This window comes from Hydractinia symbiolongicarpus, chromosome 9 (assembly GCF_029227915.1).
Source record: "Hydractinia symbiolongicarpus strain clone_291-10 chromosome 9, HSymV2.1, whole genome shotgun sequence".
Taxonomy (NCBI): Eukaryota; Metazoa; Cnidaria; class Hydrozoa; order Anthoathecata; family Hydractiniidae; genus Hydractinia; species Hydractinia symbiolongicarpus.
Genome location: NC_079883.1, coordinates 24,936,721 through 24,960,792, shown reverse-complemented (window position 1 = coordinate 24,960,792; position 24,072 = coordinate 24,936,721). Strand labels below are relative to the sequence as shown.

The 24,072-nt window shown below is 33.0% G+C and overlaps 2 protein-coding genes and 1 long non-coding RNA gene across 3 annotated transcripts; 2 read left to right on the top strand and 1 right to left on the bottom strand.

The window, feature by feature from the left end:
* The first annotated feature begins 659 nt into the window (after positions 1–659).
* On the top strand, positions 660–17,042 carry LOC130656268 (uncharacterized). Its single transcript, XM_057459100.1, has 2 exons — positions 660–1,039; positions 15,016–17,042. The coding sequence occupies exons 1-2, from the start codon at positions 891–893 to the stop codon at positions 16,598–16,600; spliced, it is 1,734 nt and encodes a 577-aa protein (XP_057315083.1). The 5' UTR covers positions 660–890; the 3' UTR covers positions 16,601–17,042.
* LOC130656269 (uncharacterized) lies at positions 1,552–15,022 on the top strand. Its single transcript, XM_057459101.1, has 2 exons — positions 1,552–1,847; positions 12,276–15,022. Exon 2 carries the CDS (start codon positions 12,280–12,282, stop codon positions 13,813–13,815), a length of 1,536 nt encoding a protein of 511 aa, XP_057315084.1. The 5' UTR covers positions 1,552–1,847; positions 12,276–12,279; the 3' UTR covers positions 13,816–15,022.
* LOC130656270 (uncharacterized) lies at positions 7,933–12,779 on the bottom strand. The gene is made up of 2 exons (XR_008984888.1): positions 10,814–12,779; positions 7,933–8,131 (listed from the first exon to the last, which is right to left on the bottom strand). It is a non-coding gene; the product is annotated as an uncharacterized LOC130656270 (long non-coding RNA).
* Positions 17,043–24,072: the final 7,030 nt, after the last annotated feature.

The window sequence follows — 24,072 nt, the reverse complement described above, 5'->3', positions numbered from 1 at the left end:
CGAATTGACAACCCATTTGATCTTGTCTATACCCGTTTGTGTATCATCATTGAATCTGTCATTGATTTTGTTGCTTTTTAAGGTGTCTGTCTTTAACCGATCTCATTTCGTTTTCATACACGCTATCGTGAATATTCTTAACCTGTTTATATTAGTCAATGGAAAGTCTTGGTTTGATGGTGTTGTCAAGATCAAGTATTTGGCGATGTAAGGTATTACGTGTTACGTGATTTAGGTGGATTCTTTTTTGCAACAACTGGCGGCTTGCACACTGTAAGATTTTCTTACTTCTTTCAGTGTTTACTCTGCAGGTAAGTCGAAGATCTTTAGGGGTAATTTTGTTGTGAAGACAACATAGAGAAAACAAACACATAAACAACATCTCGTATCAACTTCCTGAGATTTGGTTACTAGCCCTACAGAAGAAGTAGTTACCTACATCTAGGTCCGAAAATGTTAATTCCGTACTTAACTGTAATTATCAGCTCGTTTTTTTAATTTTTATGAATTTCGACCCTCTGCAATTATATAAACACATGCTCAGCATCATTTTACTTTGCCCGATGATGGGAGAAGGATCTCCCGAAACGTCGCCTACTAAATTATCATGTTCAAGAATTGATAAACTTTCCACAGTAATATGAATACTGAACAGACAAACCGAAATGATATCTTTAATAATAGGAACATCTTTCTAAATCATTCATACTGCAACAGAAAGTATAAGCGTATGGTTTGGGCAATAAAATGTCGTTGCTTATTTTTTGCCATGTTACCTCTTTCACAACTGATGCAGTAATGTTAGTCGAAAGGTTTTTCCCTGCCATACAAAGTCATTCTTTAAATGACATTTTCATGTGAACGTATGTTGATAGTTAAAACACATATACATGGTCGTTCAGCATTTTTGTTTTACTTTTAGTAATATTTCAACCTCCTTATTGGAGGTTTTCATCAGACTATACCAAAATTTGCCGTTGCTAGAGGTGATTATTACATTGACAAAAAATCGACGTCACTGCAAAAACTTCCGTCTAAGGTAAGTGAACATTGGTCTCCAGAATTTTTAAAGGTATTAATTCTCAGTGCATTTTTTAGTCTTTAATGTGAATGTGGCCCAAATCTTGAAAAGTCAATATTTATAGTTGTGACCAGGCCTTCATGTGACTAATGCGTTTTATTTAATGTTGGTTATCCTCTTTGAGAGATATGCAATGTCAATTATAATTCAATCTTTTTTACATGTTTTTCACACCAGCATTCGAAATCTAAACAGAATTAATACACTAGATACCTAAATAAGCTGGTTTGCTATTACTCAACCTTTAAATAATAGCAAACTGCAGTTTGATTTTTCACATTCCAATGATGGTTATTGCAGTGACGGTTTTTGAAGTGGCACTGTCCGATTGCCAAAATCCCTTCACTCTTTTATGTAGCAAGACGGTTGGGTATCTATTGAGCACTCCCAAAAGGATATTTTAACCATTTTTCTTCATTTAAAGATTATTACTTAAGTGAGAAATAAGCTCTTATCTTTGAACCTCTATGGATGATTTATAACTTGTAAAAGTTTGTTTTTGATATGCATACAAAAATAATAAATATGCTCTACAACGACTTCTCTTATTAGCAATTACATTTTCTTACAATTCAGTATAAAAGTTATTTGATTACTTAATATTGCAATAGCAAATAAACAGAATTCTTTGTTTAAGGAATCTGTAATTAACCGTTTATTATATCTTTATGGTTTTAATTTTTATGAAGGTCATAGCTATGTAGGCAACAGTGCATGACATAGAGGATATAGAATGAACGTCAGTAAAAAATATATATCTGCAAAGGTAGGTACGAATTTCTCTGTAACTCTTTCTTTTAATGTTCCAACATATATTTCAGACATGTAAGCTGTAAATATAAATAATAAGGCATTTTAAAAAAAACTGTTATACAATTTCACCTTTGATATTTCAAATATACTCCACCAGAAAGACAAGATCTCAATTTTCAAATCTTTGTAGAATCAGACATCACTGTAAGCTGTTGTAAAGCTGATGTCTTTACCGGTAAAAATAACAGCCACAGTTTACTAATTAAAACTAAAAATAAAACGAGTTTAAAAGTTAAAAAGTATTTATTTGTTAAGCTTTTCGTACGCTAAGTACATCAGACTATATAAATAACTTTGTCTTTAAATTTCGTATTAAAAACTATTGTTTGGGAGAACTAACTGTATGTGATGTAATTTTTGCTGGAAGAAAATTCCATGGTTTTACGTTTTTTTTTTCTTGAGAATTTTACAAAATTTTGTAGGGATAAATGTTTGCTGATGATAAAAAAATTATATACTTAATGTTCTGACGGATACTGTTTTTGTTTTTTTATATTTTGTAATCTTAACGAAAGGACTGTGTGCACTGAAATTACTGATTTTTTTTAAAATTTTGATGTGTTTCATAACCTCTTTGTGGAAGATTAATGGGGAATGGCAATATACGACATGCTGAAGGAACTTATTTTTGATGATTTAGATGTGTTTCTCAAAAACCGATCTGTTTTACATTTTGTGTAAACCTTTGTTGATGAACCGTATACAATGTTTGTTGATTCAAGTTTATTCTTTGCTTATTGATTTTTTGACATTTAGGTTTAAAATTGTAGGTAAAGGGCAGTATGGATCATCCTACTAAAAAGAAAATTTTTGTGTTGATTGATTGATTGGTTGATTTTTACATTTTGTGCAAATTTTTGCGGGAGAGGATGGTATGCAACTGAAGTGACTGATTTTTCTAGATTTAAATTTGATGTTTTCCAAACTATGGCTTTCTCATATTTTTGTATAAGCTTTTAAGGGTGTAAAGAACTTGTTTTTGCTGATTTGTGCTAACTCGTGCAGGCCTCCTTTTTGACATTTCAGAATAAAATTCTGAGGGTTTTCAACATAATCACTTATATATAAGATGTACATATATTCGAGATGCGTTATTTCTAACATTGTTATTATTTGTGTTGTGACTGTCGGTAACTGTCAGTGTTCTTACTGTCGGTTTTGTGGGTGTTGTGAGTGCTGATGTTGTGAGTGTCGTTGTTGTAACTTTTTATCAACTAGATTTTGCACCTTGCATGCTGTTCTTTTTAATTTTGTGTAAGATTTTAAGAACAGTTTTTTTTGTTTATGCTTTGCTGTCGTCAGCAAAACATTTAAAGCAACCTATTTTTTCATTGGCATTTTATAATACCCGTATACGTCTGCCCGTCTGTCACGCAAAATGGTAGCTTAGCTACGCCAGATCTGTCTGTCTGTGACTTTTGCAAAGTGGATTATATTCTTCATCATTTTCTTTGATAAAGTCTCTAAAACATCGCTCATAAAATTGTTCTGTAATTTACCAAACTACTAACATTAAAATAATAACGTCAAAGGAAAGTAAATTAAATTAATGAAGCCATTACAGTGCACTTAAAACTTTGAGGCCAAATAACTTGGAAACGAGGTGGTGACATCAATGCTTTTTCACCTCGTGGGTAACTAGTGACCACCTGGTACCAATTTGGGTAATATTCTTAAACCTGGGTCCCCAAATCCGTTTCAGGATTGGACAGGTTGGTGACGTCATCAAAAAACCTTTATACCCTAATATCTCTGCAACCGTTTGTCAAAAGTACATGATCCTATACATTTTCTTGTTCAGCGTTTTAAGATCTTTACGATGAAGGCAACAGGTATACAAATTTGTTAAAAAAATTTGTGAGTTCTGGGGTTATTAATCCCTGATATCTCCTTAGGCGTTCGTCAAGAACACATGATCCTGTACGTTATTTTGATCAGCGTTTCAACTTATACACATTACAGAAAAAGAATAAACCAATTTAGCGATTTTTTTATATCTGCACTTCACTGTTGACGTCAGCAAAACATCTAAAAAACCTTTCTTTATTTTCCTTCTGCCTAAGTGGATTTTTCCACGGTCCTTATCGACTAGTCTATATAATAATACGCTAAGTGTGTCTGTCTGTGTGTCTGTGACAGGCAAAGTGGATGTCTTCATTTTCCTTTTATGTAGCCGAAAAAATGCATGTCTAATATGTTAAATTTTCTGACGTTTCGGCGCGACGAAAATAACATTACTTTAACTTCAATATCCTATATTAAATTAATAAAACCATTACAGTGCAACTAAAACTTTGAGGCCAAATAATTTGGAAACGAGTGGTGACGTCAATGCTTTTTCACCTCGTGGGTAACTAGTGACTACCTAGGACCAATTTGGGTAATATTCCCAAACCTGGGTCCCCGAATCAGTTTCAGAATGGACGTGTTGATGAAGTCATCAAAAAACCTTCAGACTCTAATATCTCTGCAACCGTTTATCAAAAGTACATGATCCTATACATTTTCCTGATCAGTGTTTCAAGTTCTATGCGATGAAGGCAACAGGTATAAAATTTCCAAAAAAAATTTTTCAGGTTTTTGACGGGGCATTGTTGACGTCAGCAAAATTTTCAAACCCTTGTATCTCATTAACTGCTCATCAAAACCACATGATCATATACATTTTATTCATCAGCGCTTTAAGCTCTCCACAATAGAGGCAACTTGAAAAAAAGCTTCCGAATAATTTTTTTGTGGATGGGGCTGACTTCATCAAAATTCAAATAACGCTTCTTTTTCATTTTTATCCTGCCTCAGTGGATTTTTCCACGGGCTTTATCGACTAGTCTACTACTAATAGGAGACTGCAGTAGGTTAGCTACCTATAGGTAAATTATGAGTCGTGTTATTATTCTTCTTATTCAATTAGCTATGTATGTCTACTTTAATAATATTTGTTGGGAATATGGCTTTAAATAATTTGATTTAACATTTGGTAAGAATTATGCAAGCCAGGAGATCAAAGTTTTAAAGCTTTAAGATAAGGAAAATCACATGTTCCTATGAATACGGAAAGGAAAGTTTTGTATAATAGACTTAAAACCTTCTAATGCGTTCGTTGCTATATCTTCTGTTCACTTTAATGGGGAGGACTGTATGTGATTTTGTCTTTGTCACAAAATTTTGCGGAAAGAAAACATTTGTTTCTTTCTGCAAAAATTCATTCTTTCCTTTTGTATAAACATTTGTTGGAGCGGATGGTATTCTAAAAACCGAAATAACTGATTTAGTTGGTTTTGTTCTAAAATTTTCAGATAAAGATTTTGTGGAAAACAATGTCATGATATGTACTGAAAGAATTTATTTATGTTTTTTATGTTATGGCTATTTCATGTTGAAATTTTTTGAGAGAGGACCATATGTTACATATCGAAAGGAATATTTTTTGTGGAATTAGAATTTGCACCTTGTTAGTTGTGTTTTGTTATATTTTTTGCAACCTCTAATGGGGAGGACTGCATGCAAGATATCGAAATGACTGTTTGTTCAAGAATCGAAGGGGCTACACAACAGTTCAAGTAAGATCTCCGACATGAACGTTTCTCTCTATACTCCGCGCTTTCTGAATGAAGGTGTGTAATAAAAAACCACTTCAAAAGGTCAGGTACAAGAAACTGTCAGCAGTCTGTTTATTTAGTTGTGCTATAATGCATTCGCTTATTTTTTATTGCTATTTTTAGGATTATTTTTGACGCTGTAAAGTATATTAAATATCAACTAATCAAAAGTTTGTTTTGACGAGGAAACAAGAAACAAACAGGGACCATTATTTGGTAAAATTGCTATCCTCCTAGCTTAAGAAAGGAAATTGAAATACCTCTAAAAATATTTTAGAGTCTTTGTAGTTGCTTTGACGACTTTATGTTCAATAATCTTGTAAGTTTCTATGCGAAGAAGAAGAACATAGCTAATTGGGTCGAAAAAGTTTGAACTTTATTTGATGAGAAGCATGGTAAAAGTTTATGTTGAATAAATTATGTTCAAAAGTATGAAACAGTAATGTATTTTTCAAAATATATTTCTAGCGTTGCTATCATTATCAATCGTGTTGAAAGTCCAATACCCTTGACTTCAAAGTACATTCTAAAATAGCTTTCAGATATTAAGAGCCACAAAATAAATATAAATAAAATAACAATTTATTCTTGATTTAATAATCTATTAAAACACTTCTTCAAGGTGCATCATTTGTTATTGGTGTTTTTCATCTGAAATCGTTTTTTTGGTAGCCATGTGGGAAACAGAAATTTTGGTTGCTTGCATGACGTCAGAAAGAAATAGTATTTAAATATATGATTTATATTATGTGCTATAAGACCCGATGAAAAACAAGCGTTCTTATTATCTCATTTACGTACCTTACTTTCCTCAGAAGGACTGTAACAATAAAAATGATCTGACACTTCAGAACTTTTTTAATCTTAAAGAACGACAACGTTCCTAAATAAATTGGATCAGCTGATCGCAAAAAGCTAACGTTAATTCAGAAGTGTTGTATAACAGTATATTATTAGTAATGTCTTACATATCCGTTTACAGCTCCGCATATTAATTAACAGGTTGCACGCAATAGCTACATTGCGATTGACAGTTACCACAAAGTGGCTTAATATCGGAAAAGAGGGCCATACTGATGTAAGCATCAATTAGCACAGCTTAGCAGCTTGTATTCAACCAAATAACCTAAATTTATAACTCCTACGTTCGTTGTGAGTTTTTGAACGTTCTGCGAACATGCTGTGATTATTCAGTGAACATTCTGTGAACATTCGTTAAGCATTCCGTGAACATTCTGCGAACATTCTGTGTACTAATTATTCAGTGAACATTTTGGTAACATTCTGTGAACATTCTACGAACGTTCTTTTGACATTCCAGGTTCATTGAGCGAGTGTCACAATATTTATTTTGTACAATAATCTGAACCACTTATAAATAACATCGGTAAGGGCTTTACTTTTTGCACCACTATATTGAATAGCCCATCTCTCCGGGAAAATACGTTCTGGTGCAAGTCCTGGTACATTCCAGCTGGTGCAATATCATAACTAACCGGCGAAACGCTCCACAAATAATATCTGCCAGATTTAAATCCTATGTTTTTTTATGGCTAGCTAGCTAACAAAAGTAAAAATTGTGCAGAAAGTAACTAGCTTGATATAGATACTTTCTAATTCTATAGCCTGTATGTTTAGTGTTTTTTCCATCCTAGATAGCTAGCCACTGTACACAAATTCGCTAAATTTTCTTTGTAAAAAATGTGTATATATTAGCCTCTTTGTAGGTTTGTGATAAGCCATTTTTTTTACGAAATATACAAAATTCAATAACTATAAATAGTAAGATATTGGCATAAACATATCCCTTTCACTAAATATGTTCTTGGATTTACTCATCGTCTCGTTAAATTTTTTTTCCTAATATTCTGTTGCTTGTCTGTCAATAAACATCCAAAATTATAAGATGGAACAAATCTCAAGAACAAATACTATTTACAGTTTAAAAATAACAAATATCAACAAAATGTCAGCACAGTTTATTCCTTAAACATGTCAAAAGCATTGTTATCTTTATTTTTGTTGTTTCACTAGTGTTAGTTCATTTATAGTTAGTCGTTTTATCCCCCCTACCCCTATTTTACAGAAAATTTTGTAATACCCGCTTAGGTCATTATATTATGACCCCCCACTTTAAGAAACTTTCCCCGGAGTACCCACCCCCCTGCTTATTCGACCCCCTACAATTAAGCACAAGGGAGTAGCAGGCCTTTATAGGTAGCTAGCCATAAATGCCAAGACAGGGAAAAAATGCAGCAAAAGCTAAGATAGAGCAGATTGATATAGGTGGCTACACAATCAAACGGTGAAAAACTAAACCAAATAAAGCCTTATGAATGCTTTGAACAATGATTACTGCCACGCTTTTGCTGTTAAGTGCAAAATGTCATCTTTAGAACTTATGAAGAAAAGTCTCACACAAAGATAACAAAATCTAAGTTACAATATGATTTGTGTATTTCATTTAGCAAACAGAAAAATAAAAACTGTACATTAACATAATTATTTAAATAAATTTTCCAATAAGAACCATATAATGTGCATAGTTGTGTTTGCAACAAAAAGTATTCCAAACGATTGAAACCATACAAGGAATAATCCATAAACGCTTTAACAGGTTGTTGACGCCACATGGAAACTAAAAATAATATGACTGTGGATTTTTGATATTTACTACCTTAACAGGATAAATTTTGAAATAAATATTTTGCGTTGGATTTTTTATATAATGTATTTCATAGACATTTCATAATGACTGGAATGTTACCTTGTGCAGGTAAAAAAGACGTGCATATAAATTGTATAGGAGCAAATGTAAAAGTAAAATAGACCTATTTCCATATCCATTTGGTTCCGCGAAATATGTATGCGAAAATGCAAAAAAACATGAAAACGAGATTAGTTATGAGCAAATTTCGGGATGCTGGTTGTTTACATCCAAGTTTAAAGAATGTATCAACAAAATGTTGACTTTTATAGCTTTTAACTGGAAGTTTTACATAATCGTAGTTAACACAGTTATAAAGAGGGTTTTGGTAGTGGTAGTGTGACAAAAAAAATTAAAATATTGCAGATTTTGAGGGCGTATCATTTTGTATATGTTCGCTAGCTAAACCTGTAAAACCTAGCCACGTTTTTAGAATCATGTGAATACATTTTTATTTAACTGTTTCCAAGTAAATTTAAAACTAAAACTCAATATATAGTTTACTAACGCTCTGTGGTACTTCATATTACTCTGTTCATTTAAAATTAATAGAATTCTTGGTGGTAGCCTAATAGCCAGCAGCCAAAAACTACAACCCTGGAAAGAGATAGTGAATATCATTTTAAGCTCTCCATTCCCCCAAAATCAATATTGAATATGCTAGACTGAGAAGTACTTCAGAAACCTGGAGTACTAAAGAAAGTAACATTGACTACTGGGGTAAAGGGGAGGGGCAGTAAAGAGATTTTAACATCAAGAAAAATGGAAAGGCTGGATTTTCTTATAGCATTTTCACAAGTCTTTTTTCCATGGTTGTTTCTTATAGTTTAGATGCATGAGTAATCAATAAATCATTTTTCAACATGTGTTGCGTGAAATGTTTTTTAAAATTAATATTTTGAAACTATTGGCTGTTGTAATTATAAAATAAACGTCCTAGCAAAGCCTTATCTTAAAAATAACAAAAGTTTTTTTCTCCAATAAAAATAAAAGATGTTTCAAATAAAATACATAATATAGAGAAAGAAAAACTAAAAATAAAATTAAGAAAATTTCGGCCTATATTCAGTCACCTTGCTAACAACATTTAGGCTTAAGTCAAAAAAGGGTTTTCTTATAAAAAAGGTGTATGCATATATACTTTTTTTTGTAAAATTCACTGTTACAATCCTAACATATTTTTACACAAAATTCAAGGGGTTTTGGCAAAAAACAAATTAATTTTTCTTTGATGCTCTGAGGAATATTTTCTGTGAAAATCATTAGCTTTTGTATAAAATATACTTATTATATAATACTTATTAACGAAATGCAATAATTTTTTGCCACAAAAGCCCACAAGAGTCAAGAGGTTCCACAAAATCATTTTTTCCATAATACACCTATTCCCAATTTACGTCATTCACTTATGTTTTGTATTAAAAAAGAGACGTAAACAGAGTGAATTTAATAAGGCTTTGACCATAAGCATTATGAATATTTCTCATTTTCTGAAGAAATAATTAGTTTCGCAGTATGAAAATTTAGTATGTTATTGCCAGCAACCCTACTTAAAACATATGTGAAGTTGTAACTTTTCTTTTTGAAATATTACCCCGAAAAAATATTTCAATAAGATGTGGTAACAAAAGAAAGACTGTGAAACTGTGAACTCGTGTATTAGCATCTTTTCGACACTAAATGAAAGGCGGGAGAAGTTTTAACAATTCCTAGAAATCGTAAATCCGAAAATATACATGTATTGATTGTGTTTTTTGCACTGGTTATGTCATGGTGAGCGGATTATGAACACTGATATAATGGTGTTGGCCAGGCAGGCTGTGATTGGCATTTTCTTCGAACTTTTGTGAATTAAACATTCTCTGGAAGATAGAACACCCCTAAAACTAGACATGACGAAAAAAAAGTCTCGACATAATACTTAGTATAAACTACTCTTATAGTAAATACATTTCAACACAATATACTTTGAAGGAACTAAATTTCACGGAACCTAAATTATTCTTCTTGCGGGAATTAAGTTTGGTGAAAAGTTATTAAACTTGCGAATCCCAAAATTTAGTATTTGCCACGAAATTTCGTTTCATTTGAGAACAACAACAACTTCGCAACAGGGCTATTTGCTTGTCAGAAGTGATGACGAATGATATAAAAGCGGTCGGCCACGATTATATTTGTTCTATGAGTGAGAAATAATATAAAAACATCAGTGAGCCTGCCCCAATATGTTCGTTCTATAAGTTTTAAATAGTATTAGATTACTGGCGTACAAGTCGGCCTGCCCCAATTATTTGTGTTTTTTAAGTAACAAATGGTATTAGACTGTGGTACATAAACCGGCCTGCACTGATTATGTTCCTTTTATAAGTGCAAAATAATATTTTTAAACTGTCGTACATAATTAGCCGCCCTGTCCTGATTATGTTGTCCTGATTATGTATTTTCTGCCCTGTTTTTAACCGGGGCAAGCTGTCGTACATAATCAGGGCAGCCTTTATTATCTGGGCAGAACAGCTCTACCTCAAGCTGAAAAAAGCGCAAAATATAGTTTACTAAGAAAAAACATTCAAATCAGTAACCTTTGTTAGTCAGTAATAACAAAATTCTACTTACAATTCATTATACTACTCATAACATCATTCAAATGCCATTTATAGCTAGCTACAGGTCACCAAAATATCTCGACTTTGAAGGCAAATTTTTCAGAGCAAAAAAATGTAACCACCAGGACGTTGATTTCTTCTAATAATATAATATTTGAATATAATACAAATAAAACAATGTTTTTCAGGCATGCGAGGACGTCTGCCATCTTGAAAAAATTACAAAATATTTCGCGAATTTTGCGCACGCGCATTCTGAATGAACGTGACTACGGAAAGGGTCAAGTAAGATCTCTATACTCCCACATTCTGAATAAGTGTGTGTAATAAATTAGTTACGGTCTGTAGAATATGTAAAATAAATTTTACAGCTAGCTAGCCAGTTCGGAAAGTTTGAAGTGTGTTTCACCAGAAAGTTTGTTTTGATAGCCTGGCAAGTGCCAAGATTAAATAAAATCTGGATATGAAATACACGTAGGGAAATGTTCTGTCATTTATAGTTAAATTTGGATATCCAATGTGACACTTAAGATGATTTTAGATCTTGTTTTTGTCCTCAGTGATCTTTCACCACCATAAGTTTAGCTTTCGTGCATTACTAAAGTAAAAAAAAAACAGCCCGCTTTGTAGACCCCTTAAAATGGTATTCTGTTTTTAAACTAAATCAGGTTTCTGCAAGTCTGAATGTTCTATGTTCCTTAATTAATTTTAAAGTGGTAGAGCTTTTATCATGGGGGACTAGCTCATATCTAAAATTACTCCAACATTTTTGAAACTAACTTTTGATAACTTTTGATAATTTGACTGTTAACGGTTTCTTCATTTGACTTATATAAAGTTTGCAGTATTTGATTTGAATGAATTTAGTATGTTTGGTTGTATTTGTTAGAAGTTAATAAAAATGATTTTTCTAGAGTTATGGTTTCTTCCTATAAACACTACAGTTCAGAAAGGCTTACAAATGATTTTTTTTAATTTGGCATTTTTTAGTCAGAAAAAAAAATAATGTTATAGTGTTATTGCTAAAGTTATTTCGATGTTAGCGGGAAAAAAACATCTTATACACGATTTGAATTAAAGTAAAACCTTTGCTAACTCGAATGAATAAGTTAAAGGGCGTTGGTTCGCAGAGTTCTGTTCGCGAGTCAGAAAAATGTTCAAGGCGCTGCTGCTACTATAATTACTAAGTTTGATGATGTAGCTTTAAGTGGTCCAGAATATTTGACATATGAGAACTTTGTCCCATACATCTCTGTCGGTGCTACACCATTCTATTTTAATACAATTGTGTTTGTCTTATTTATATGGCATACAAAAATACAAATTGATGTTCCTTTTCGTAATATTGTTCTTCTTAATTCCCACAAGGGTTTCGTAAGTATTGATAACCACTATAAGTTCAGATAATCAGTTCTATTAATTATTATTGGCAGCAAAAAACCAACGCTTTATAGTATCTTTTTTCTCTTTAGAAACATGTTGTTTAATTACATCGTTTTTGCTGGTTGCCTTACTGTCATTTGCCATGGACAAGATAATTTAGATGAAGCAAATTTCCTGCTAAGACAGGAATTGCAGATCCAAAATAGAGCGTGTGAAGGTGTAGCTAAGATGGAAAAACTAGTCAGCAAAGTCACCGAATTTAGTGAAAACGAAACCATTGCCTTGAAAGTGAAGCTGTCGTATTTAAAAATATCCATTTGTGAAGTTTCCAAAAAGACGGACATTCTTATAGACGCAGTGGAAAGTTTAAAGAAAAGTCAGATATCCAGCAAATGCTTTAAACAACATCAATGCAATGAAATAATCCCCGCCATCGACAGTCTTGAGAATGATCTTAAAAAAAGGAAAGAAGAACATGATCTAACAACTTTGAGACTTTCCATGATTGAAAAAGCTCTATCAGAATGTTTCCAAGATAAATTGTTTAGAAAGTTAAAAGTCTTTTTAAAAAAATCTAACATTATATGTACAAAACGTATCATTGCATACATTCCTGCCTTTGAGAAAGAGGTGAAAAAATACTTTTTACCATTTCTTCTGATTATCACTATTGTGATGCTGTTCTTATTATTTTCATCTCTTCATATTGCTATTTTCTCAACTGCTTCCATGATTGTATTTCTTGGATATCTCTTTTTTTTTTCGTGCTCTTTTGAACACAGAGAACTCATTACAACATTTCAAAATGATGTTTTGCCATTTTATCTATATGAGACACAAACGTTTGAAGTTCTCGATAATATATTTTGCGATGTCAGAACAATTAGTCAGTTTGAAGGTTTTAAAGTTATTCTGAGGGATAATTTTCAGCACGGTAGAAAAAACGCAGAAACAACTAACGAAGAACTTAACAAACTAATGAAATTATTTTACGTACAATCTGTAGCAGATAACTTAATAGATAGAGGACACGACGAACTGTCAATTCAAGCTAGAAATCTTCATAAAAATTTCAGGCGCTACTTGGAAGAATTAATCAAAACGTTAAAGTTTTCACAAGATTTTTATAATTACGCTGTGAATTCATTTAAAGCAATTTTAGAATCACAATCAGAAATTGAATCGTGGCAAATTTTAATTTTCCTTAAAAATATTTTGACAAAATCGGATCATCTACAAGAGGACTTTTCAACTCATGAAGTTCACTTCCAAGAATTAATTAAAGAGTTAAACCATCTTGTGCCTCAAATAAGAAAGCGCCAACAGAGTAACGACAATATAAATCTTAGAGTCACAATGTTTGCAACATTGCTTACTGTTGGTGCATCAATCCTTTACCCACCACTTCTTCTTGCGCTTGTGCCTATCGGTGGAGGCGTTATGTACTACGTTCACAAACAAGCTAAAGAAAATAATGCTGTATTGCAGGATCTGAACAAATACAGAGTTCAAATGAAAGATTACGCAAGGAAAACTATCCATCAAATATCCAAAATCGATCCAATGAAGATAACCTTTGCTCGGTCATTATTTTCTATTACTAGTATTATTTCCTTGAGTCGCAATTAAATCCTATGGAACACACGTTGTGTACTGTTTTTTTGCAGGAGCGTTTGTTGCAGCAAATGATGAAATATAGAAAATTAAAATCATGGAGACATGTTTTACATGTGACAGTCTCAAATATTGCTGAAGGAAATTAGTTGTGTTGATTTCTTCTTCTCATGCCGTGTTGTTAAACCGTGCAAGAGGAGGAAAACTTTTTGCAACATTTATTTTTCCTTATTCAGTGATGTTGGAAATTGGAAATAACAACACATTTTTTAAGGTTCACAGAGTTGTGTGGTATTATCATCGCTATCGTATGGCTTTGACAAGTTCTATGCAATTAATCTGACAGTGCGTTATCAACCTGATTAATTCTTCATTTATTGTTGCAGTTAATATTTTGCAGTTTTCTTTCGCAGCACTTGTGTTCTTATTGGTGAAATATACATTTGTCATTCTGATTGCGATTATAGAATATCCTCGAAGGAATTCGTATCGTAACTATAAAGCTATTGTAAAAGCATCGTTTTTTTTATAAGTGTTTCCAAATAATGCTCAAAGTTTTTATAGAAACTTCTAGTCTTATCCTTCGACTTTGCTAAGGATTGTTTATCAACTGATTTTGTGAAATAATCCCTATAATTTGTTTTTGTCTAAAAAATTGTAAGAAATGCACCAACTAGTACGTAAATAATGCAATAATACATTGGTTTCCTAAAAAATAGGGGTTCTTTTTTGCATTTTTTTTTGAAAACGAATGCATTCAATATAGTTTAATAAGTACAAATTCCGCGTTACAATTATTTCAATTCTTTTAATTCATTTTGTGATTTATGGAACTATTATATTATTATTACCCCCTAATTACTCATATACCCGGTGCATCACATAGCACGAACAGACCAGAATCAAGCAAGAACGAACTGAAACGAGCGAGATACGATTAATTCAGTAATACAGGGTATGCGGCTTGCGAAAACTTTATACATAGCTACATCGGTGCTACAACATGCTACTTTAATAGACGCAAAAGAATAATAAATTTGTTTTCATCTCACTTAAACGCGTGGAATATTGGAGATCAATGTTTGTTTATATATCTTTACTCTACTAAACTTCTATAAAGGTTTCGTAAATATGATAATCACAGTTCAGATAATAATTTAAGTGTTTACTGCTAATCAAAATCCGATGCTAATAATTGTTTTATTTTATTTTTAGAAACATGGTATTTAATTACATCGTTTTCACTGGGTGCATTATGGTCATTTGTCATGGACAAGATAATTTGAATAAAGCAAATTCCCTACTGAGACAGGAATTGCAGATTCAAAAGAAAGCATGTGAAGGTGTTGCTAAAATGGAAGAAATAGTCAGCAAAGTCACCGAATTTACTGAAAACGAGATCATTATCTGGGAAGAGGAGCTGTTTTCTGCAAAATTATACATTTGTGAAGTTTCCAAGAAGACGGAGTTTCTTGTTGGCAAATTGGTTAGCTTAGAGAAAAGTGTAATGTACAACATATGCTTTAAATCGCATCAATGTGATAATGCGATTCCCGCCCTAGAAAATCTGGTCGAACATTTAAAAGAAAAAAAAGAAAAACATAACGCTGCAATTTTATTACTTTTTGTTATTAACGTAACTCTGCCAAGATGTTCTCCATATAAAATGCTTAGAGAGTTAAATTTTCTTTTAAAAGAGTTGACCAGGATATGGACACTATTTTTACCACTTGTAATTATCGTGTTTATATTTTTTTCATGTCGTCACGTATATGTTTCCATGCTTTTGTTTCTTGCAATTCCTTTTTTCTTTCCGTACTTTGATAATCACAAGAAACTGGTTGTTACATTTCATGACGAGGTTCTGCCATTTGATTTAAATGATACACAAACGCTTAAGGTTATTACTAATATATTGTGCGATGTTAGAATGAAACGAAAATTTAAAGATTTAAAAACTGTTCTAAGTGATCATATTTGGTACGGTAAAAAGAACGCCAAAAGAATTAAGGAAAATCTTAGCGGGGTAATGAAGTCATTTCAGATACAATCATTATTAGAGAATTTGAAAGATAGAGGATACAGCGACCTGGCAAATGAAGCTAGATACCTTCAAAAAGATTTCAAGCGCTACTTGGAAGAATTAATTAAAACGTTAAAGGTTTCACAATATTTTTATAATTACGCTGCGGATTCATTTAAAGTTATTTTAGAATCGCAATCTAAAATTGAAACGTGGCAAATGTTACTTTGGTATAAAAACATTCGTTTAAAGTCACAAAATCTAAAAATGAATTTTTCAATTCATGAATGGTATTTCAATAAATTAATTCAAGAAATTGATGATCTTGAAATAAGACACCATCATAAACAGGAGAACGTCGATATGAGAATGCAAATTTTGTTTGCAATTCTAGTCTACTCTTTCCTTCTACTTTTTCCTTTTATTATTGTTGCATCAATCCGTTATCGATGGCTTCTCTTTCTGCTTTTTGCTCTTGTACCTATGACAGCAATTGCCATGACATATGTTTATAATCAATCCGATCGTAATGCTGCTGCATTGTGGAATCTCAAAGAGTTCTTAGTCCAAATAAAAAATTACTCAAGGAAAACTGTTGAACAAATACCCAACGTTAATCCAATGAAGATCACGGAAGAGATTGGAATGTTACACCAAGGAGTCAAAGACCGTTTATCTTACGATACTTTTCAGTATTATTTCAAAGATGCTCTTGATATAGCTAAGGAAAATTTGAATGAAATAGATGATATTATCCGAAAACTTTTAAACAAGTAGATAAGAAGTAGGTAGCAATAAAGGCAATGCAAATGATTGTTAACTTTTTAGTAATTTAATTATAAAATAGTTGTTTTTCTAATTCTATTTTTTTATATTTTTTCTGTATTTGACGAACTTTTTTTGAAGTTTTCATGTCGATGCTATATGCACCCGTACTAAAAACTATTAGATGAACACCCTTTCTTGAATTGATCACAATCGCTGTAACCCGTATTTCGGCAAAATCAGCAATAGACTTGCTCGTACAGAAGGTCTTGAATCAACGCTGTTCCTTTTACTGAAGTTCGATGTTAAAATTTAGTTGTTTTTTCAAGATTTTTTATAATTCAATTTCGTGTTCCCTATTTTATAGCTTTTTTATGTTTCTTAATATTTATATTTATAATAGAAAAATTAAAATAACAAAGCCTGTAATTGTGATAAAAAACTTTTTTGCATCCTCTGCCATTTGAAACGGGATTTATTTCAAAAATTGTTTGACTTAAATTGAAAATAAGAAAAGTATAACACATGTGAGATTATGTAATAAAAAACTTTTCCTAGTAATTTACTTCTCGCCTTGCTAAAGCATTTATTTTTAATATTAAAACTCGCCAAAATGTGTTTAAGGCTAGTTTTGTATAGCGTTTGTTATGTGGTAAGTTGTTACAACAAATGATTCGATATAAAAAATAAATTATTTTTGAACAGTATAATGGAGGTAAAAGGCATGTGATGCATGTGTCATTCCAAGTATCGTCATTAAGTGCTAATTGTGTTGAATTTTTTTTTAACGCCATTCTTGAAACCGCGTAAGTTTTTGCTACTAGATGCGATGGGATAACTATCCCCAGTAAACACGAGACGTCTTAAACACGTCTTTAAAACGTCTTTTGAAGACCAGATGAGACGTCTCTAAGACGTCTCTGACCCGTCTAAAAGCGTAACGCCTAAAGACGTCTTTTTGCGACGTGTTAAAGACGTTTTAAAGACGTCCTTATTTAGTCTCTTTCAAACGTTATACTGCTAAGGCAGGCCTGCTTCAAATAATTTTAGCCTATGCGTATTAGGATTTTAGTAATTTTAATTCTGATGGAGGTGTGACAAACCAAAACAAGAAAAGGGTTAAGAAAATGATGATGAAGTATTTAACAGAATATTTCTATTTCTATCATTTATATAAATAAATAGTTTAATAAGAATAAAATAATATCACATACAAGCTTTTATATAAGCAACAACAGCAAAAACAAAATCATTACTTTCGAAAAATTTTCTTCTTCTAAAAGATGAATGTTCAATGAGCAACAGATAAGCAACAATCAAGCATTTAAAACAGAAAAACCTAAGCTGCATTAAGCTAAACTAATGTTTTGCTTATAAAAAAGCGTGCATTATACAAAATATACAGCGCAGCTAATACTACAAAATTAAAATTGTTGACCATAAACAATAACAGTTAGTATCTTTGAAGGTTGTCTTGAACAACAGCGTCATTTTATTTCGCCAATCAGCAACACTTTGGTCTGAGGCCTGCTTGTAAAATATGTCTGTCATATTGTGCATGTTGGATGATATTTTTATTGTTTGAAGTAATATCCAAACAACCCTTTAATAAAATGCATTTCAGTCATTACACCAATATATAAAGTAGCTACTGCTTTTTTTTCAAGAACAAACTTTATAGGTCTAAAGCTTTAGAACATGTGTGACGTGCACTTGAAGCGGAATGGATAGCTAAAACTAAGCATTTAAAGTATTATTTTCCCAAGTATTAATGAAAGCTCCCCTTGAAAGACCAAAAATCACGAATGTTCCTGGCCGAGAAAGTACAAAAAAAAATCTAAGATACTTACTTTTAATCACCAAAATATTTTCTTTATTGTCCATTAATATCATTAATATGTCCATTAAACAGCTTTTTGCTTTGCTATTTACTTGTTGTTTTATGGAGCACATTATTCCTTTAACTTCAAAAGCAAACGTCAAATACAACATTTGTTGAAATAGAACGATGTTCTTTACAAGTTTATTCTATGCGGACTTTCGAACGTTTCTTTTGAACGAGATTTTACCTGTCTTACCGAGACCAAATAAAGGCGTCTTTGAGACGAACATTTTAAACAAGATTTTATTGGTCTTACAGTGACCAAATAAAGATGTCTTTGAGACGTTTCTTTCGAACGAGATTTTACTGGTCTTACAGAGATCAAATAAAGACGTCTTTGAGACGTTTTTTTAGTCAAAAGACGTCCGGACGAATTAGAGACGAGAAAAGCCGTCTTTAAGACGTCTTTGTGTTTACTGGGTCGTCTTGTTAGTCCAAACTCTGTTTTGAGTTGGCTTCGGCAAGTCGTATGCATTAAATTATGATGGAGAATCGACCTCCTCATCAATTCTTGTTCAATATTCTAGAATTTTATAACTTTTTTAAATTATTAAACACAAACGGAAAAGAAAAATAATGGTTTGCAGTTTCTGTGATTAATGATTTCATTATTGTGATGCCCTCTTTTACTTTTTCTAAATTTATTTTTCTTATCACATAGATAACGCAAATAACAGCGTTTTTATCAAACGTTCTTTACGCTATCAGATGTGCCAACAAAGGCATTTGATACAGTATAGTCAGTAGAAACTTCCCGCTACTCTTATCTCAAACTTTCTTAGAAGTAACTCGGAATGACAGCTGTTGACAATTATATATGCTTATAGAACAGCATAGTTATATTCTAAATACAAAAGTATGTCAATTATTGTATACCATTTAGATGAGGAAATAGAGTTGTACTAGTTGGTGCCCCGTAGATAAATCCACGGTTTTGCTTTTCCTTTGTTTACCGCATTTCGTGTGTCTCATTACAGGGGTTACCATTTTACGCGTGTGACAAATGCATACGGTATTATATTATAGACTAGCCGGGAAACCCGGCGTCGAAACGCCGGGGTAAGCCACAAGTCAAGGTGTGACCCGCCTTTGAACACTATGTGGAGCGCTTAATAAGAGCCGTAAACTGTACTACACGGTCAGGTGGAGCGCTTTAGTACAGGTACGCAGTATGTCGTTAATCAAGTAAAGCGCACACAACACTATAGTGTTTCGGCTGTAGTGTATTTTTGAAAATATAACTCTACTGTAACTTTAGCCAAAATAAAAACACAATTTACAACCATTCGTTACCCCGTCATAGGAAAAACAATTGGTCAATTTTATTTTATTTTGCGGAGTACGTTTCAGTAAACCCTAACAAATTAATCATGACACCGGACTGAGCACTTAGTACAGGTAAATGGTGTCACACATGCGTTATAGCCATAATAGCCTTTTCCCAAAAAAACTTATCACAACTTCAATTTAAATAAAAAACACACAAAACACACTGTTGTTAACACCAGGTTGAATGTTTATTGCAGGTAAAAAAACTTTATCACAACGGATTAAATAAAAACACGGAAAAAGCACGTCATTAACACCACTTAACATGTAAATTGTGTCATACATGAGTAACAGGCGTAATAAAATTTTCCAAATAAAATTTATCACAACAGTTTAAATAAAAACACAGGAAACAGCCCGTCGTTAACACCAGGCTGAGCGCTTAACAGGTGAATCGTGTCATACATGAGCATATGGGTAATACCATTTTCCAAAAATCCTTATCGCTTTGGTTTTAAAAGAAATCAGTGAACAGCCTGGCATTAACCCGGTTCAGTTTAAAAAATTACTCAGCAATTTTATTTTGCATAATAAATTTTTAAATCAGTAATAAAAGTGGCCGCTGCCAACTCCATTTAGCATAAGAATTGTTAAGAATTGTGTTGCAGCCAAACTGCATTTGGCTACTTTCACTTGCAGCCAAACTGCATTTGGCTACTTTCACTTTTTAGCAGGATGTAGCTAAAAGAGGAGCTAGCTAGGTAGACCCAACTTCAACATAAAAATAAATAATAATATACCAAACTCAATAAAAACTTTAAAAGTATAGGAATAAATAAAGCTAGCTATAGCTAGCTGCCTCAAAATGTACGTTTTGTAGCTAGCCAAAAACTTAAAATTGGTTTGTTTAAGATTTATACGTAGCTAGAAAACGTGATGAAATATTCACCTTAACATGTGAAAACAAACTAAATAATCCTATAGGATAAAAAGTAGTCAGAAGAAATAAGGAGGATTGAAAGGAAACCTACAAACTTCACACCATCACTTCCAAACCAAAATGGCCTTCGTAGGGGTAGCATGTTTCCTCCCGTCGGCATGTTGAGGCCGCGAAGCACTTGGATTGGTCATTTGTGAAAATGGAGCCTCGTGATTGGTTTATTACAATGAGCGGCAAAGCAAGGCCGGTAAAAAAACGGGGTCTGCCGGGGATTCGAAATAAAGCTGCAGGGCCGCGGGGATTTTCCGTATGTCTCGCTACTTGCTCCGCCATGTTGCGCAGAGACAGACAAAATACGGCTATTATAATAGAGATAGTCGTTAACCCGTGGAAAAATCCACGGGGTCGCCCGTCCTTTAAATTTACCCGTGGCAACAAAGGGGATAAGAATATATCGCATTTGATATTCGTGTTTCCGTAACACGATTTTCTAACTCAGCGGGGGGTCCGCGGAGAGACAGACAGACGACGGCTATTATTATAGAGAAGTCGATGGCCCGTGCAAAAATCCACGGGTCCGCACATCCTTTTTATACCACTTAAACGCGTGTCGCATTTGGCTTACCCCGGTGTCAAAACGCCGGGGTAGGCCAAAGTCAAGGTGTGACCTGACGTTGAACACTCTGTGGAGCGCTTAATAAGAGCCGTAAACTGTGCCACACGACCAGGTGGAGCACTTTAGTACAGGTATACAGTATGTCGTAAATTAAGTGAAGCGCATACACCATTATAGTCTTGCGACTGTAACATATTTTTCAAAAAACATTCCCCGCAACGATAGCTGAAATAAAAACACAGTTTACAAACAACAGTCGGTACCCCATCATAGCAAAAACAATCAGTCAGTATTATTTTATTTTGCAGAATAAGTTCTTGTGAAAGTTAAAAAATTTATCGTGACACTGGGCCAAGCGCTTACTACAGTTAAACCGTGTTGCCTGGCGTATAGGAATAATACGCCTTTGGAAAAAACTTTCTCATAGACTCTGTTTAAAAAAACACAACAGGGCTGAGCGGTTAGTCCAAGTAAACATTGTTGCACATCCGTACAGACGTGATTACCGAGAAAGTTTAAAAATGAATTGTCACATTAGGTTGACCCCTTAGTACAGAAAAATCACGTTGTACATGCGTAAAGCGTAACAGCCTTTACCAAAAACAACAGTATGTTGTTAACCCTGGGCTAACCGCTTAGTATAGTAAAACAGAGTTGAACAGGCGTATAGGCGTAATACCCCATTTCCAAAAAAACTTCATTGCAACTTCGGTTTTAATGAAAACACAGGGAACAGCCTGTCATTACCGGTTCAGCTAAAATAATCTGTCAGTCATTTTATTTGCACAAAAAGTTTTCAGGAAAAAATAAAAACAGATGTAGGTACCTAGCTAACTGCATTTAGCATAACACTTTTTGTTTAAGAATATTGTTGTAGCCAAACTGCATTTTTATACTCTCACTTTTTAGCCAAAGATAGGAGCTAGCTAAATGGCTACAGTCTCAACACAAAAATAAATGGTGGGTAGGATAAAAGCTGTTATACCATACAGAATAGTAATAAGTAAGGTTCTAGCTAGCTAGCCTCCAAAATCTTCGTTCCTAGCCAAAAATCCAAAACTGGCGCGTTTAAGATCTGTACGTGACTAAAAACGTGACAATGTATTTATCTTAACATTTTAGAACATATAAAAAAACAATATTACGAAAATAAAAAGCTTATAGTAGACAAAAATTGAAACAGACTTACAAACAGCACTGACCCACCATTACTTTAAAAACAAAAATGGCCATCATGTTTCGGTCCTCATGTTTCTTCGTTGGCATGCCCAGGCCGCGAAAGTCTTGGATTGTTTTTTTAAACAATCAAGTGTTTTGATTGGTGTATTATGTGCGAGCGGTCAAAACAAAGTCAGTAAAACTATCAGTAAACTGTCCCATTTGTTTTCTGTAGCTTCTGAGCAAAAACGGCGATTGAGGTCACGGGGGTAATTATTATTAAAAATGGCGTATTAAAATAATGCATTCATTTTTATCACTAAATTTACTTTTCTTACTTATGGCAATAAATTAAAGTAATTAAATTAATTAAGGTAATAAATTAATTTCTTGAGTTTAGTTTAATTAATTATAAAGTTTTCCATTAAACAACCCCCTGTTTTCTAAAAATTCGCGGAAAGATCAAAGGAATATCGGTAACCCTTTTGAACAGACAGACAGACGACGGCTATTATTATAGAGACTAGTCAGTGGCCCGTGCAAAAATCCACGGGTTCGCTTGTCCTTTTTATACCGCATATCGTGTTTCCGTAACAAAAAGACAAACAGACGCACGAACAGACAGAGAAAATACGGCTATTATTAAAGAGATAACCAATGTATTTATGCGCAGCAAAACGATACGAATGAAGAGCTAGTCCAAACATTCCTCCTTTTTGACTCCTACCACGCATTTCATTAGCTCTATTTTCATCATTTTTTTAATTAGCAAATGCTTCCAGACCAGCATGCCGCACCTCTTTAGTACCCTTTTTGTTTTGTTCTAAATGTTCTGTTACGTTAGAATATTTTTATCGCTTCTTGTATTGCCATCTCTGTGTTCGTTAATTCTAAGAGTAATTTATCCCACTAGTCATTTCCTTATGATACATGAAAGTTTTGTCACAATAATTATTCCTGTTTTAGAAACTTCTTTTGGTAACCTTTTTCCCCATCGACTTTTCTATGTGTCCTTAAAAAAGTTCAAAAGACTCTGTCTATAGAAGAGAAATATTGTAATAAGTATTTTGACGGACTAAAATTTTATTATGCTTGGACAATTTTGCCCCTTTTGCACCCTTGGCTTGGGTACGAGGAAATAAACATAGATAGCTGTCAGCTATTATAAAACCTAATTACCGGGTAAAGCATCCTATTTATTTCACTCAAAAAAGATGGTAAGGCTTGACAGCAGATAAATATAACAAATTAAAACTGACAAAAAGCCTTTGGCATGGCATTTTTACCTTGCCAAAATAAGGGTCTACTCATAACAAAAAAAAAAGATTTGTCAAATGAGAGCTAGACTGAAAACTCTTTAACGACTAATATCCTAAAAAAATTTTAGCATGAATTTTACCAAAATATTTCTTAAAAGTCATGTTGGAAAAAAAGGATGAACCGCAAATGTTTAAAAAAAATTGCAAATTATTGTTTCTTTGTGACCATGCTGTTCTTAAAAGTTTGTAGTAACTGGCTGCTTCAATCAATTTTGATTTATTGTTAGCAATGATACCGGAATAATGGAGAACATTTATGTGATGATAATAAGGAAATAAAAATAACTGCCACTTGTGTTT